Source organism: Dermochelys coriacea, chromosome 2 (assembly GCF_009764565.3).
Source record: "Dermochelys coriacea isolate rDerCor1 chromosome 2, rDerCor1.pri.v4, whole genome shotgun sequence".
In the NCBI taxonomy this organism is placed as follows: Eukaryota; Metazoa; Chordata; order Testudines; family Dermochelyidae; genus Dermochelys; species Dermochelys coriacea.
In genome coordinates this window covers 44,791,816-44,808,654 of record NC_050069.1, presented here as the reverse complement: position 1 = coordinate 44,808,654, position 16,839 = coordinate 44,791,816, and the positions used below count along the sequence as shown (strand labels likewise).

The 16,839-nt window shown below is 38.0% G+C and overlaps 2 protein-coding genes across 6 annotated transcripts in view; one reads left to right on the top strand and one right to left on the bottom strand.

Moving 5' to 3' along the window:
- The first annotated feature begins 462 nt into the window (after positions 1-462).
- Positions 463-16,839, top strand: part of CIBAR1 (CBY1 interacting BAR domain containing 1) — a 33,101-nt gene continuing 16,724 nt past the window's right edge. For 2 of the 5 annotated variants that reach the window (XM_038392016.2, XM_038392013.2), the window contains exons 1-5: positions 546-700; positions 5,007-5,241; positions 9,219-9,287; positions 11,215-11,316; positions 16,148-16,153. In XM_038392016.2, the coding sequence (XP_038247944.1) occupies positions 612-700; positions 5,007-5,241; positions 9,219-9,287; positions 11,215-11,316; positions 16,148-16,153 (501 nt within the window). In that variant the 5' untranslated portion in view covers positions 546-611. Of the gene's footprint in view, positions 701-4,031; positions 4,345-5,006; positions 5,242-9,218; positions 9,288-11,214; positions 11,317-16,147; positions 16,154-16,839 lie in introns of all 5 variants that reach the window. The other 3 variants (XM_038392015.2, XM_043507616.1, XM_038392014.2) reach the window with 3 other exon arrangements.
- Positions 11,095-16,839, bottom strand: part of RBM12B (RNA binding motif protein 12B) — a 41,562-nt gene continuing 35,817 nt past the window's right edge. Inside the window, exon 4 of the transcript XR_006278722.1 lies at positions 11,095-11,633. The gene's annotated coding sequence lies outside the window, so the exon portion shown is untranslated. The remainder of the gene's footprint in view (positions 11,634-16,839) is intronic.

Here is a 16,839-nt window from a genome sequence, read left to right as displayed (position 1 = left end):
CCAGAGGGGGTTGCACTCCAGAGATGGCTGAAATGATTTCTGGATTGCCAGATTCTGCCCTAGTTTGTGTGCTTGAGGCTTGCACACAAGAGGTTCCTGTCTGTGATGATGGGCAACCGTTTGCCATTGCTGAAAGACTCGTAGCATCCCTCAAGGATCATATCTCCCACGTTGTTCAACGTACAGTGTATGGGTCTGATTCAAAAATCCTAGTCCAGTCAGTCTTTCACTTCAACGGGCTTTGGGTAAGAGTGTACGTGAGGCCTCTTGATGAGAAGATTTCTAAACTCAGGGTCAGACGATCATCAGTGGACACTAGATAGGTAGCTGCGTATCTCTTGCCCAGGAATGCGGCAAATTCTCTCTGTACCCTGGAGGAATACCGGAGGGCAGTGCCAGCTGGATGTCAGAGCTACCTTGTCCTCAGCCCTAGAAAAAGAGAAGTATGTGGCTGGCGGGTAGAAGTGGTCATTATTAGGACACAGAATCGCCGTTTATGACCTGCTGGGAGGCAGTGAGTCTTGGCAACGTTCAGTCAGACTCTAAGCCTAGGAAGGCGTTGGGGGAGGGCCCGGCTCAGCAGCCCGGGCCGTGGGCGGCGCTCGGTGGCCATGGGAACTGGGTGTCAGCGGAGCGTGCGCCGCGGCTCCCCTTCTCCCCCGGCCGCCATCATGATGCTAGGCCGCGGGCTGGACGCCAGGTAAATGCGGTGCCCCCTGCTCCGCGTGCCTGGAATGGCGCCCCCGCCCCCGCCCCCGCCCGCGCGTGGCCGCGAGGTCTGGGCTGTTGGAGCGAGGGGGGCAGACGAAGCCCCCGCTATTGGGGCGCGGGAGGGGAGCAGGCAGACGGAGTCCCGTTGGCGGGAGCGGGCGCAGAGTCCCTCCCTGTTATTTGTGGCCAGGCTTGCGGGGAGGGGGAAGAGGGAGAGGTTGGCTCTTTGGCTTCCCCAGTCTTGATTTGTTACCCATCGGCCGCAGGCTTTTGAGACAGGGTACCCTGAGGGGTTTTTTTGGGGAAGGGCTGGGTTTATTATCTTCATATTAGCTGGTTTATATTTGTCTAAAGTTGATGAGTCCAGTCTTTATGTTGTTATGTTAATGGGGGAGGGGGGGGAAGAGGGGTTTTTGCCAAAAATAGCTTTTAAAAACCTAAATACAATAGTTTGGGTAAGCGTAACACAGGATGTTCAAAGTGAAAATAAAGCCGGATATATTCCAACAAAAAAGTATAGTAACCTGCACCTATACATGACCAGTCTCGTTCTGCTCATCCCATCTGTCTGTTTTAAGCCATTTCATACTGTGCCCATCACTATAAAGTCTAGGCAACAAAATGTATCTAGGGGTTTAGTATGCTGGGATAAAATGGAGACTAGGTGCTAATATAATCAAGCCTTGTCCTCTCAGTCCTTTTATTGCCTTTAAGTAGCATTTTAAAAAACAAACTAACCTTTTCACACCTTCCTTTAAGGAATTGTAATTTGTATCTGTCAGGATTGAATGCTGTTCACATGGGGAAACTGTAGGCACAAAAAGAAAAGGAGGACTTGTGGCACCTTAGAGACTAACAAATTTATTTGAGCATAAGCTTTCGTGAGCTACAGCTCACTTCATCGGTGAATCCGATCCGATGAAGTGAGCTGTAGCTCACGAAAGCTTATGCTCAAATAAATTTGTTAGTCTCTAAGGTGCCACAAGTACTCCTTTTCTTTTTGCGAATACAGACTAACACGGCTGCTACTCTGAAACCTATAGGCACAAAGTTGCTGAATGTTTGGGCAGACCTGTCTTAAGTTCCCTCTCATTATTTGAAGGGGGGAGGTGGTGGTTATATGTAAACAATGTCAGACAGCTCAATAGGAGAGGGGAGGGACCCCTCACTAGAGATTAGGTTAGTGTTAATTGTGGAAGAAAGATTGTATGGTGGGCTTTTCAATGAGATTTTTTTATATTCTCACTCAGTTTGAGAAATATCCCTTATTTAGATGGTAGTAGACTTGAGAAAAGCATTGGGAGCTGGGAGACTATCCCCTAGTATTTGTCTTTAAAAGAAAACAACCTCCCTACCTCAAATTGTGCCTGCTTACTTTGGGGTAATATAAACTGATCTTCCTCTGCAGTGGTATTTTCTTCCGAAAGACTCAGGATAACATACACACATTCATTTTCAGCATGTATTTTCACATCTCTGTCTTGTCAAGAAAATATAGACTGTGAGACAATACTCTGGTCTTGAAGTATTGAATTTCCTTTGATTTTTTGGGGTTTGGAAGGTTGGTGACAATGGTCAAAATTAAAAGCCAGGATCATTTCAGGCTGTCAGAATCGCTACTCACACAAATGAAAGAGGTTTTAAATTTTTCCTCCAAATAAGTGAGATGTGAGCAAATTCCAAGGCTAAGGATTTTGTCCTGTGTTGCTAATAACATAGGGCTTGATCTTCCATACCATACCAAGCACAGTGAGCAGTTTTATTGGGGATAATAGGACTTCTTATGTACTCTGCAATTGGTAGTTAACATTTGCAGAATTGGGTTATTGTGGGCACCAATGAATCCATTGAGAATCATATGAACTTCAGCAGCAGTAGAATTATGTTGCCAGTAGCATTGAAGTGCTACTATATGTAGGATCAGCAGAGTTGAGACCCTCAACTGAAGGCACTTATTAAACAGAGACTGAAGTATCAATCAAAATATGAATGCCAACTGAATAAGTCTTGACTTCAATTTATGGACTGCTTCGCGAAGATTAATAAGTATAAAATATACAGGTGTTTGGTTGGAAGTTGAAATTTAAGTCCTATTCAGAACCCATCATTAGCTTGAGTTTCTGAATTAATTAATAAAATTCTTATCAAATACATAGCTTTGTATTAGTATTAAAATACATACTCATATAAAAAGCAAAATATAACCAATTAAAGTAATTTACATATATATTATTTTACCCTTACAGTTAATACATTCAGTCAAAGATGTTGATATGTGAAAATTTACCTTGCATATTTTTGACGATCCACCCTGTTTCACAAGACCATACCTATGAACTCTAAGGAGGTTAGGTAGAGAAGGTACCTGCTTCCAGGACTTCCTAAGCTCTATTGGAGCATAGTATTTGAGTTCCATTGGGCAGGCACATATTTCTGTAAATACTCCTCCTCCCGCCAACCCACCTAACCAAAAGGCTCACATAAAATTTTATGCACCAGAGTTTTACTCTGCAACATTTTATGTTGTTGGTATTGCATAATGAATACTTTATTTGTTTGCTATTGTGAGGGAGATAGCATTGTAAATATTTCTTACAATTAGGGTTTTTATTTTTTGTTTTGTTTAAATAATTCATACTCTTTGTGCTAGATTTTATTTACCTCTTGTGAAAGTTAGAACCATTAAAACTAAGGCCCTGATCCTGCAATCAACATGAGCAGAGCCCTATGCCTGAGCAGAACCCCATAAAAGTCAAGTTGTTTTCTGGTACTATGCCTGCCTCAGTGTCTCGCTGCTGATTTTTGTGGGGTTTACGTTCATATTTTCCTGTTTTAAAATACTTTTTCTCCTCTGTTGCTGTGTGAAAAACCTGCATTAAAACAGGAGAAACAGACTAACAATACAAAAGAAACATTGGAAATGACTATACTCAAACTGTTGTGAATTGAATGAAGTTAAAAAACAAGGGGAAACCCTTTTTATTCTTTCAGTTATAGTAAATTAGGTATAAAGTTTGTAAGTTTAAAAAAATTCAGACAAGTGAGGCAGGTTTTTTTTTTAAATTTGATTATCTCCTTTAAGTCACTGAGACTTCTAAAATACTGAATGGTTTTACTTCACACAATAATAAAAATGGATCTTTACATAAGTGGTGTAAAGATCCGTTTTATTTGTATTTAGTATTTGTTGTCATGCCTAACAAATTTTTTAAACTTTCACTTTGAAAAATTGAAATGAGGGTAACTATGAAGTTGGTATTGAGGACTTCAGGGGAAAAAAATGAGTTCCTGAAGCTGATAGACTTTGTTTACTTCTATAGTTACAGAACTTTACTTTCAAAACCAATGCACACTGGCACTTTTGAGTACATTCCAAGGAAGGATCACTAGACTGTGCATCAGGAGACCTGGCTTTTGTTCCCAGCTCTGTCACATTCTTGCTGTCTGTGAGTTAGGATAAATCAATTCACCACTTTGTGCCTCAGTTTTTCCATCTGTAAAATGGGGATATGGATACTTGGATTCTTTGAAAAATGCTTTGAGAGCTACAGATGAAAAAAGGTGTTTCCATCCATCTATTCAAATAACTTGTTCTACTACCAATGATAGATAGAGACATTCAGAGACTTGCATGTAAGTTCTAATAATGGTTTAACATTCACACATTAATGTATTGGGGATTTTTGTATTTTAAGAGATTGGGGTGGTTTTGGGTTAGGGTCCTGGACTAGGACTCAGGGGGCCTGGGTTCAGTTCCTAGTTCTTCCACTGATTTCCTGTCAGTCTTGAGCAACTAATTTAAGTGAGATCATTCATGCTTAAATTTAAGCTTGTGTGTAAGTGTCTGCAGTATTGGGGCTTTAATTTCTCTGGGACAGATTTTTAAATGTCTGTAGATGTCTAAAGATGCGGATACATCGCTACTAAGATTTCCAAAGCACCTAACTGCATAGGAGTTTTATGAAGATTTTCTCAAGTATGTGGATGTATCTGGTTTGGGTCTGCAGTTACGGCATTTTTACTTTTTAAAGTTCAGTTTGGTGAGTCTTAGGCTGAAATATAAATTTCAATTTTTTATTATTTGATTTGTCTTTTTTAGATAAGCAAACACCACATCAGAATATTAAATATAATTTTCCTCTAATAATTTTCCATTTTGCCCAGAAGTAAAATGACCAATTTGAAATATGTTGTTTATGGTATAGTGATGACAGTACTGTCAAATCTGTTTAATCTGTATGTATTTTAATCATGTTGGTTTTTTTGCTTGTTTTTCATTTTTCCTTGGTCTCTAGGGACAATCAAACTAGACAAGTACGAGAAGCTGTTTCAAATGTGGAAAAACATTTTGGTGAATTGTGCCAAATATTTGCTGCATATGTACGTAAAACTGCTAGACTACGAGACAAAGCAGACCTTCTAGTAAATGAAATATATGCATATGCAGCTACTGAGACACCAAGCTTAAAACTTGGATTGAAAAATTTTGCAGATGAATTTTCCAAACTTCAAGATTATCGCCAAGCAGAGGTATAGAATTAAAGCTGTGCATGTTGTTCTTGCAAACTTATCTTTTTAATATGATTACCATAATGTATATCTTGGTTCTCTCTTAAGACTGAGGAAAACCACTTTTAAATGCATTAGTAACAAATGCCTTAGGAACAAAGCTAAATAAGCTCCACCAGCTTTCATAGTTTACCCTACTAATGACCTTTCTGAAGACCTAGGCCCCAACTGTGAAATGCCTTACACACATACTTAACTCCATGCCTTGTGAATAGTCCCCCTGAGTAGCTTCTCACACGTTTTGAAGAATGAGGGACAGATACCAGGTCTTCAGTGGAGATGAGAAGAGCCAATGGATTTTATTGGGCTATAGATTATGCTTAATAAATATTTGTTTTTTGGTTTTGTGACTCGGGCTGTCTTCTGGAAACTGGAATGATACTGTAAGTCACCTCTTCTGCAAAATCTATTAAATGTTATTTGTGTTTCTTTTTTCAATGTTAAATTATTATGCTTTGTATTCCCAAAATTAGGCTCCTGAAAAGAATTATGCAGATGATTAACTTTTCATGTGTGAATAGTCTCTTTGATTTCAATAACTTGACTCACATGAGTCATCCCAAACACATAATTATTTTGTAGGATTGGGGCCCTAAGAATAGTTTGACACTGTCCTGAAATAGGCCATTTTACCCAGATGAGTTTGGTTCATGATTTTAAGATCACTCTAAACAAAGCTTATTTTGATGTTAAAGGTAACATGCAAAAGAGAAAAAGTGGCCATTTATTTATTGGGATGGGGATGTTCTACATTCGTTATAATATGTAAAAAGGCCTCAATGTGTTTTAAACTTGTTGTTTTTTTGCTCATATTTTGAATTAGAATTTAGGTATAATTCACTTTGTTATCAGTTATTGTAGACAGCTGGAAAATGGGTGAGTTTATGACATCAAATGTATCAAGGCAGTGTTTCCCAAACTTGGGACGCCGCTTGTTCAGGGAAAGTCCCTGGTGGGCCAGGCCGGTTTGTTTACCTGCTGCGTCCGCAGGTTCGGCCGATCATGGCTCCCACTGGCCGCGGTTTGCCTTGTTACTCAGAAAGGGCAATTGAAAATAAAAGTGCTATATCTGGTCCTTTCACTGTGTATTTAGGGCCAGATTTTTAAGAGTATTTAGCCATCTAGAGATGCAGATAGGTTCCTAGTGGGATTTTGGAAGCATGTAGATGCCTAACTCCCATTGATTTCAATGAGTTAGGCATCTAGGCACTCTTGAGAATCTCATTGTCACAGTTTCCAAGGTAATTGCACTTCTGCCCCCTTCTTGATTTCTTTGAGGAAACCCCACTCAGGTCTCTACCTGTCACTTTTCTCGGGGTGGGAAACCACATTCCTCTTACTCCAGATCAGGGATTTAGGCTGTAATTCCTCCTTCAGTTCACTGTGGTCATCTTAATAAGTTGGAGTCTAGTTCAGAACCTGCTGTCCTGTTCTCTTCCTGAGGTAATGACAGGATAGAGCAGTGACCAGCCAGCTTGTTCAGAACAAAAGCTTTATGGAGAAAACGTACTGTAAAACAATAAATAGCTTATTGCATGCTTACAACCTAATACTTCTCTACCATACATACCATCATACCATACCCTGGTCAGTTTCAGTCCTTTAGACCCTTTCTGCAGGGTCTGTCTCTCTTGTGCACAGTGTCATATCAGTTCTTGCATGGAGAGAAAGTGACTCCTCTTCTATATCAGGCTGGTCACTTGATATAATACTTTGTTTGCTGGGTGTCTTGAACCCAGTCAAAACAAGTATAGTCAGTTTCCTCCAGAAGGTGATACTTCTCCACTCCAAACATGTTTACCTGTCAAAGGTTTTGCACTAATTACCCCCCAGTGGCTTTAGTTCCTGCTAGTTCCTTCATTCAAGCTAGGCAACTTCCCCACAGTCACTACCGCTTGTCTTGTTTCAAGAAAGAAATTAACCCCTTCACGCCTGCTGAATAACCATACAAAGGGAGAAGGGAAATGGTTTTTGTGTTTTTTAATATGCTCAATTATCAGTAGCCCTCTAAGTTCTCCACATCTGCCCTTTAGGCCCCTAGATACCTTTAAAATTGTGGCCCTTCAGTCAAGCCATTTTCCACCATTCCAACAATTAATTGGGATGGGGAGGAAAAAGACAGACCGAGAAAAAGGTAAAAAAGAGAACAGGGAATGGCTACATAAGTTCCATCTCTTGTTATCCATCTGTCTCTCTGTCTCCATTCCCCTTCTCCTCTTTGTGGGCATCAACTTATGCAGCAGCTTTCATATGCATTTTGTCAGAACTAGCAAGTGAAATAGCTCATAAGGACTGCTGATTCCATTCATTCTTCTGCAACAGCGCCAGGTACTTAAAAAGATTTTGAAGTTCTTTAATTCATAAAAGTTCCAGGAATATTAGCTTAAGAGCCTTTTAATTTCCACATGCTGTAGTCATCTAGTGTTGCAGATCTCCAGTTTCAAACCTGGTTTCTTTGATGAGTAAAAAAAGAGGAAGATTAGAAAAACGTGCAGAGGATGCGAGGAAAGTCAGGAGACAAAAAGCCAGCGAAGAAAAATAATGGGATTTAGTTCCGTAAAGATTAGGATAAACATTTATGGTTCTAAAAAGTCCAGTTCTTAATGCAGTGCTTAAGTCATGTCGAACTTTGGAACAATTGAGATTATTTATAGTACCCTTCACAGTCATGTTAAGCAGTTTTTATTTGGATCTTAAGCTTTGTTCATTAATAATAATTAGGAAACAGGTCTGTCCCCAAAATTTCTCTTCCTCTGTGGAACCTAACTTTAACTTGGCTGGCATTTTTTCTTTCATCACAACATTTTTTTTTAAGATCCCTGGTTTTAAAATCGTTGGTCTGATTTTATTTGTAATTGTAGAGCTTTACTGGACTTCATTGGAGTTGGAACTTTGCTTTATAAACTGTGTAGCAACAGAGGTCTTTTTATGTTACTTAACAAGTTAATGTGCCCCTATAAAAGAGATGCATATCTATATAAAAGAGAGCATAGTATTATGAAAGGCATAATTGTAAATGAGTGAATAAGGATGACAGTTCATTGATTGTCTGCCTGTGTCACACACTTTATTATTACAGGCACTAGTATGCTATGGGGTCTATAGTCATTCAGTAGAAAGTCCTTGGCCTCAAAAGCTCACAGTTAGGCAAGACAAAAGGGGAGGTAGAAGCAGAGAGAGAGAGGAAGGACAAGGTAACAATAAGTTCCATTTTTGTATGCAGTGATGTTGTAGCTGTGTTGATCCCAGGATATTAAAGAGACAATGTGGGTGAGGTATATCTTTTATTGGGCCAACTTCTGTTCTAAGGTAACAATAAAACAGACACAATATTGTATGACATGCATAGTCATAGCTCCATTACCTGTCTAGCCATTTTTATCTGTTTTTCCATGTAGAAGGTATTAAAACAAAATTTCAAATGTAAATATCTGTGAATGCCTTAATATATTTGCATAATATTTCTGATTTTTTGAATACATAGTTTGCTGCTCCCGTAGCTTTCAAAAATCTGGAGCTTTGCATCTAATAAAGCATATTAATGACAAACAATTTAAAATCCATAATCTAACATTTAAAAACAAATACGTTTATTTTTAATCTCTTAAGAGCTGTAGAATTTAAGAGACTTAACATTGTCTATTTCCAGTAGTCAGTTCTTAGAATTCCCAGCCTCATTTGGTATAGTGCTATTGAAATAAAAGAAGTTACACTAGGGATTAATCAAGAAAAGTTATTTCTTGATTAGTTTTATTGGTTCTGCTTTTTCCTATATAAATACATGTAATATATATATATATTCCTCTGCTTCCACTGTTTCTTCAGTGAATGTGGTTAAAATCCTAGTAGGATAGAATCAACATTTCTCTTAAAGCAATCAGTTTTCTAGAAATATATTTAATATGCAGAGGACTTGGATAATTTGACTTTTTTTCCAGGTTGAAAGGCTAGAAGCCAAAGTTGTTGACCCTCTGAAAAGTTACGGGACCATAGTAAAACTTAAAAGGGTAGGTACTATATGGTATATTTTCTCTCAAAATTTAGTGTATTCTTATACCCATTTTTGTGAAGCTTGTTAAGTATACCAAATTATTTAAACTTTTCTTATTAAAAATAATTATTACAACAAAAATGTATAGATGTGTAACTCACAACAATACATTGGAATTGCAGCCCGGAACATGTTTGAAACTTCAGGAAACAGCTGAGAGGAGGGGGTCCAATCCTCTAGAGAAAAGTGTCCCAATAGGGGGAGGGAGGACAGAGTGGTTTATAGAGTACATGTAGAATAGTGTGCATGTGCAGCAACTTGCAAAAGCAACAGAACTCCATCATATCACATCTCAGAACTCCAAAATGGCATTCCCGAGATATGTAAAACTTGTTTGCAAATGCTTTAGGACAACAACTAAATTTCTGTGTATATGAAATAAAGAGACTTTACAATGTTAATTGAATGAACCCTTCACATTTGAACTAATTTAATTTGAATTAAAACAAGTCTTTGTGTCATTTGGAAACTTTATCAGCTGTGATTTTATATTTACTTCCAGGGCATTGAAGAAAATGTTGAATAGCATCAGGCCTAGTCCTGATGCCAGTAGACCCTCACTTAAAATACCCCCATTTAGTGATGATTCTCCATTGACAACTACTTGTTGAGATCTGTTAGGTAGCCAGTCCTTAATCCATTTAACATATGCTCTCTTGATATTGTATAGTGCCAAGTTTTAAATCAGAATGTTGTGCAATACTAAGTCAAACACCTTACAAGTCTAATTGTTATATCTACACAGTACCTTTATCAACCAAATGTATGATCTCTTCAAAGAACTAAATAAGGTTTGTTTGACAGGACTTGTTTTCCTTAAAACTATGTTGATTTGCATTAATTGTATTCCTATTTCTAAATTCTTTATTAATTCAATCCAGCATCGGCTTCTGTTCTATTTTGCGAGGGACTGACGTCAGGCTAACCAGCCTATAATTCCATGGATCACCCTGTTTGCCTTTTTTGAATATAGGCACAACATTATTATTCTTCCAGTCTTCTGGAATTTCCCCAGAATTCCAAGATTTACTAAAAATTAATATCAGTGGGCTACAGATCACCTCAGCTAACTCTTCTAGGACTCTTGGGTGCAAGTTATTCAGGCCAGCTGATTGAAAAATGTTTATCCTGAGTAGATATTGTCTAACATCCTTCTCAGTTACTAATGGACTATAAAGTACTTCATTCTCATATGATATGAGTACATCATCCTGCTTCTTTCCAAATGCAGAACAGAAATATTTATTGAGCACCTTTGCTTTTTCTGCATCATTAACAACATTTTACCATTTTAATCTAGTAGTGGGCCTATAACATTGCTAGGCTCTCTTTGTTCCTAATGTACTTTAAAACTCTAGTCCTGCCCGCTGTGGATTTTCCCTGATGTTTTTAGCTTCTCTTATCAATCTTCTGCACTTCATACTTCTAATTTATATTGATTGCTGTTTCTCCTTTTTCCATTTGTTATATATATTGCTTTTTTATTTCTAAATGCTGGCTACACTTTGCCACTGAACCAGCATGGGCTTTTAGCCAAAGTCAACCTCTTTCTTGATTGTAGAATTGTGGCTTTTTGCCCCTCTACTAAACTCTTCTTTAAGAACTCCTGATCTTTGTTCACATTTTTCCCTCCAAAAATTTAAAAGATGGCACACACAGCCTGGGGCCCAATCCTGCAAGGTGCTGAGCACCCTTAGTGCGCATTGATCTCCTTTTCAGGAAGTGCTCATCATTTCACAGAATTAGTCCATAAAAACCTGGTTTGATTTAGAGCAAAAAAATTTGTCTAAGTTTTCTGGACAACTCATAAATGCAGACAAATGTATTTCAGATACCCTTAGCTCTATTTCAACATATACAGAATGGTATAAATATATTTGCAGGATGATCTCAAAGCAACTTTAACAGCAAAGAATCGAGAGGCTAAGCAGTTATCTCAACTGGAAAGGACACGTCAGAGGAATCCATCAGATCGACACATTATTGTATCCTTTCTGTTTCTAATAAATATAAGAAGTAATTGATTCTCCAGTAATTAAAAATATTGTATTTAGAAAGAGACGTGAAAGCAATTGTCTTTAAAGTGATTATTTCATACTTTGATCATGAATCACAAATTCTTTATGCTATATTTTGAGACAGCTAATTGGGTATAGCTTATAACATTTGCTATAGTAGCATTTATTTAACAAAAAGTACCTGAGAGTATCTGACATGTTTTCAGTCACCATATTCACATTTTCAATTTTTCCACATTTTTCTGTCATTGATAGTAGGTTTAAATATCTGTTGTATATGGTATCTGAGGGTTATGGAAAGATTATATCCAATTGTGAGTGATAAGTCTTTAGAAAGTAAGTGTGGGACAAACTTTCTCCATATGTTTTGTTTAATTTTAGCGTAGTTTCCATTATTTTGTCTCCTTACCACTCTGGCAATTATATTGATCTTTCCTGGAGCCATAAAGACATGAACTTTCCCCAGAGTTACTGTTGATGTTGCTTAGTGAGGCTGATTGGGGTGGGAAAATCTGTAGTCTACCAGCTCAGACCCATTTTAGGCACTAAGGCGTAACCCATCGTCTAGAAAAACTTCATTGCTACCACTTGTTAGGTACATATCTGGTGGTCATCACCAGGGTGGATGTAGATTCTGGAAATGGTACTGTTTTTTCTATATCACATAATGTTGTTTAAACATTTTCGGCATCCAAACGGAAAAAAATCATAAAATCACAAAAAGAGCCCTAACTCAAAGAAACAGTCTAATTTTGACCAAAATTGGTAGAAAGCTTCTAAATACAATTGATAATGTAGCTATGTACTCAAAAATAGTGCTGTTTTAGAAAGTTTGGGAAATATTTAGCCCCAGGTGATATATTTTATGCATTTTTCCATATTTTTTTGCCTTTGGTTAAAGCAAGTCTGTTGCATATAATGGTATGAGCTTGTTTGTACCATGTAATACATCAAAATATTTGACATTATTTTTAGAATGGACTGATTTGAGAAGGGATTGGGGGTTTTTTGCCTGCTATTTATATGAAGTTGTGCAGATAAGAAGACCCCTACCTCCTAATTATAAAATGTTATCAATATTTAAAATGCCATGGCAGACTTCATGACCAGCACCCAATCACTCTGCCAGCTGATAGACACTTAAGTTACCGAAGGAAAAAATTGTTCAAATACGCTTCTGGGAAAACTATATAATGGATTTTGTCCAACTATTAATGGATTACATAGAGACAATGAGAGATGATATCATGTTCGTGGAGCGTGACACATTCACAGAGATGATTCCACTTGACTTCCAGTGTGGTCATGTGAATTTTGCTAGATGGGGTTGTATAAATGTAGCAGAAGACAGGCTTATGGAGGAGGAGAGGCCAGATACATATCATGCCTTAATTGACAGTCTGGGAGCAGTAGACCGGACTGCCTGACCCTTCAGTGGTATATGGCATGGTGTGGCCATTTGAACAATCTCTCAACAAGGATTATGCGAAGCATCCACATCTTTGCACTGAAGCTAAGGCTCTGACCAAGTGTTACTTGACTCATTAATAGCTATGACAAAACAAATGTGTGGAATGCAGCCTTCAGCGGCAGATCTCCACAAAGAAACAACCATAGAGTGCATGACTGCTGATGAAAATGTCCAAGATACTACCAAAGTTGTGACTGAAAGAATGACAGATCCTTTTAGTACTGAACCTGGAACTAGTCAAGACAGCAGACAGCCACTTGTGTACATTGCAATGTCTACTGTGTCTCCACCTGAAATTGCAGAAAGCTCGGGCATAATAAGAGGGAGCGGGATAAAATAAATGAAGTAGTTTGTAACCAGTCGAGTGCAAAGGGATAAGGTAGACCTCTTTGATGCCATAAAAAAAAAATATAATCTCAAATCATTTGGTAATCTCAACAAACCCATTGAGCATCTGAAGCAGACAGCACAAGCAATAACTATTGTCAGACATTCAGTAAGCTAACTGCACTTGTCAAGTCCAGAGATGTTGATGTCCAGGGTTTGTTGAAGTATGAGTTGGCACTTCTCCCACTTTCCTTCTTCAATTTGGATGGATTGCTAAGAAAGACCCAAAAGAGCAACACATAATCTTGGCTGGATTAAAATCTGTCAGTGGTTGAGCTACTATCAGCCGATGAGCCAACATTAGCTATTTATTGACCTCATGATGCTTCTGCAGATGGTGTACACTGATACTGCCAAGTGCAAAACTTTTGGGGAACTGTCTGATCAGCTGCTGAACATTATCCTTTGATTAAAATGTCAAGACACTGGTCTTGTTGGTGACAAGCATGCAAATGAAGAATCAGTCATCTGATGAGAGAGACCTCAGGGGGAACGTCCAAATGCAAGTTTGGAACCCCACTGTGTTAATATCATTACTAAAGCACTGCTTGAAGATTATATCAAATTCAAAGAATAAATCAGACATTACAGAATTTCTTCTCTATGACTGAATTATGAAGTATGAAGAGAGATTGTTACCTGGTTGTGAAGTATACCTTGCTGCTAGATTTTTATGATATCTCAAAAGCAGTAAAAGTAGCATCTGGTAACCATTCTGCAATACCAGAACTCAAGGCAGATCACAAGGAAGCAGATACACATGTTCTTGCATGTTGCTCATGCAAAGCAAACACTCAGTAAATAGGGTGCTAATGTGGAGCTTAGATCCAGATGTTGCATCTATGTGCCCAAGATATTGGTCTACTCTTGGGGAAAATGAATTCTATTTCAAAACTGGTGTTGGCCAAAAGAAGAGATTCATTCCCATGGACAGAGTGGCTATGGAGCTGGGAATGGAAATGTCTTACACTGCCAAACATTCATGCTGTCAGTGGATGTAATTCTACTTCAGCTTTCATGTACAAAAAGATGACTCAAAAAGAAAAGGAGTACTTGTGGCACCTTAGAGACTAACAAATTTATTAGAGCATAAGCTTTCGTGAGCTACAGCTCACTTCATCGGATGCATCAAATGCATCCGATGAAGTGAGCTGTAGCTCACGAAAGCTTATGCTCTAATAAATTTGTTAGTCTCTAAGGTGCCACAAGTACTCCTTTTCTTTTTGCGAATACAGACTAACACGGCTACTACTCTGAAAAAAGATGACTGAAGACAAAAATTGAGCACCCAGGGTGCAGCTCAGATAGGCTGCCTCTCTCTCCTCCTCTATGCCTCCATGATATCTTCATTGTACTGTGATAAGAAGCAAACATCTCTGGATAAAACAAGTGAGAAATTGCCACCAACAATGGTCTCCTTCAGGTAGCACCTGAAACATGCAAGTTATCAATAATACAGATGGAATCATACAACATTTCAGTATTTTTAAGTATCACCTGTCAAAAATGCAGGGGTGATATTTAGCCCAGAACATCTTGTTTCTAACATGATGGTGCTGCAACCTGCTCCAGAAGCTATCCTCACCTTTGTGCAGTATGAGCGTGAGAGTACTTGTGAGACAAGGAGATGGAAATGCTGTAGGAAGATTTGGTGTGCTCTGATACATAGTACTGTGACAGTGACAAGTGTAGCAAGAGAGTATTGAGCTCTTCAGACAGATTCTGAGGGAGAATAGTAATGTTTCAACTATCTGCAAATTACTGTGGCTATTTTTATGAGGTTAAAAGAATGTTGCATTAGACATTCAGTAGCTCATAATTATGTGTAGGGTTATATAAGAGTACATGGTTATGCTTCGTTATTCACATGATCTATTCATACAAGACATTCTGCAGCTCTTCCAATAAGAGTCATTACTTTTATAAGTAGTTTACATGTATTGTCGTATTCGAGGATGGTAAGAAGATAAGATAATTACGGATGTACCATGTGTGCTTTAGACTTATGTCTGCAGCTGAGCAGATAACATCAAAAATATTTTTGTTTTATAATTAAGAGGTAGGGTCATCTTATCTGCATAACTTCATAAAAATAGCAGACAAACTTTTCTCAAATCAACCCCTTCTACACATGACAAATATTTTGATGTATTACATGGTACAAACAAGCTCATATTGTTATGTGTCTATAGACTTTTGCTTTAACTGAAGGCAAAAAGTATGGGGAAAATGCATACAATATATCACCTAGGGCTAAATATTTCCCAAACTTTTCAAAACAGTACTATTTGAGTACATAATTGCATTTTCAATTGTATTGAAAAGCTTTCTGCCAATTTTGGTCAAAATTAAAGAGTTTCTTTGAATTTTGGCCCTTTTTGTGATTTGATTATTTTTTTCAGACTGATGTCTGATAATGATTAAACATTATGTGATAAAGAAAAACTATAACACTTCCAGCAGCTGTCTACCCTGGTGATGACCACCAGATATGTGCCTAACATGTAGTAGCAATGACATTTTTCTATCAGCTGGGTTACCCTAACTCGTTAATAAGAACGCTTTTTAACTCTAACTGGTTGACTACTATAAAATCATTAGTGGAATAGGCTGATAGAACTGCTCTCCCCTCCAAAAGCCTGCTGATTACCTTCATCATAATATGCCATTCTATATTTTAAGTATACAGAAGCGTGCATTTCTGCTATAGCATATTTGTGACAAACTCCCAGAAGGAACATTCACTGTTACTGGGTATTTTTGGTATATCAAATATTTCACATATGAACACATATAATGTGTTAAAGATAGACATTGTAGATAAAAATATTTTTATGTAAGCATATTGATTTTTTTACCAAAGATTACATGTAACAGTTGTACTGTAAATATTTTACTTTCATTTTCATCAAAAATATTTTCCTTTATTTATAATTTCAGTCACAGGTGCATGTTGTGTTTCTGAAGAGGAAACATCAAAATAAAATTTTTTAATTATTTAATTTCAAACTATGCATGTTTTAGAGTGTTGTGATACAATAGAATACTGTTTTTCCTAAGAAATTAGTATATAAAATATGTCCATATCTATTTAAAGTGGATCAAGAATAACATTCTATTACCATGACAATAATTTAATTAACATTACAGTATCTACTACTTACTCAATACCAGTAGTGACAGAACTGTATCAGACAAATACGATATGCCAAAGCTGTCTATTGCAGTACATCATGGGAGGATTCAGGAAAACAATTAGGTGCATACTTAATGATTTGCTGAACAGGGAGGGTGTTACTCATGCTTAAAATTAAGATAGTGCTAAGAACTTTGCTGAACTGGGGCCTAAAGGAGGAGATGAAGATGACGTATGTTTATTTATTACTAATTCCATAGAGCAGTGGTGGGTAATCTGCGGGCCGCATGCAGCCCATCAGGGTAATCCACTGGTGGGCCACAAGAGAATTTGTTTACCCTGACTGGCCGTGGGCATGGCCGCCCGCAGCTCCCATGGCCGCGGTTCGCCGTTCCCGGCCAATGGGAGCTGTGGGAAGTGGCACGGGCCACAGGGACGTGCTGGCTGCTGCTTCCCGCAGCTCCTGTTGGCTGGGAACAGTAAACTATGGTCACTA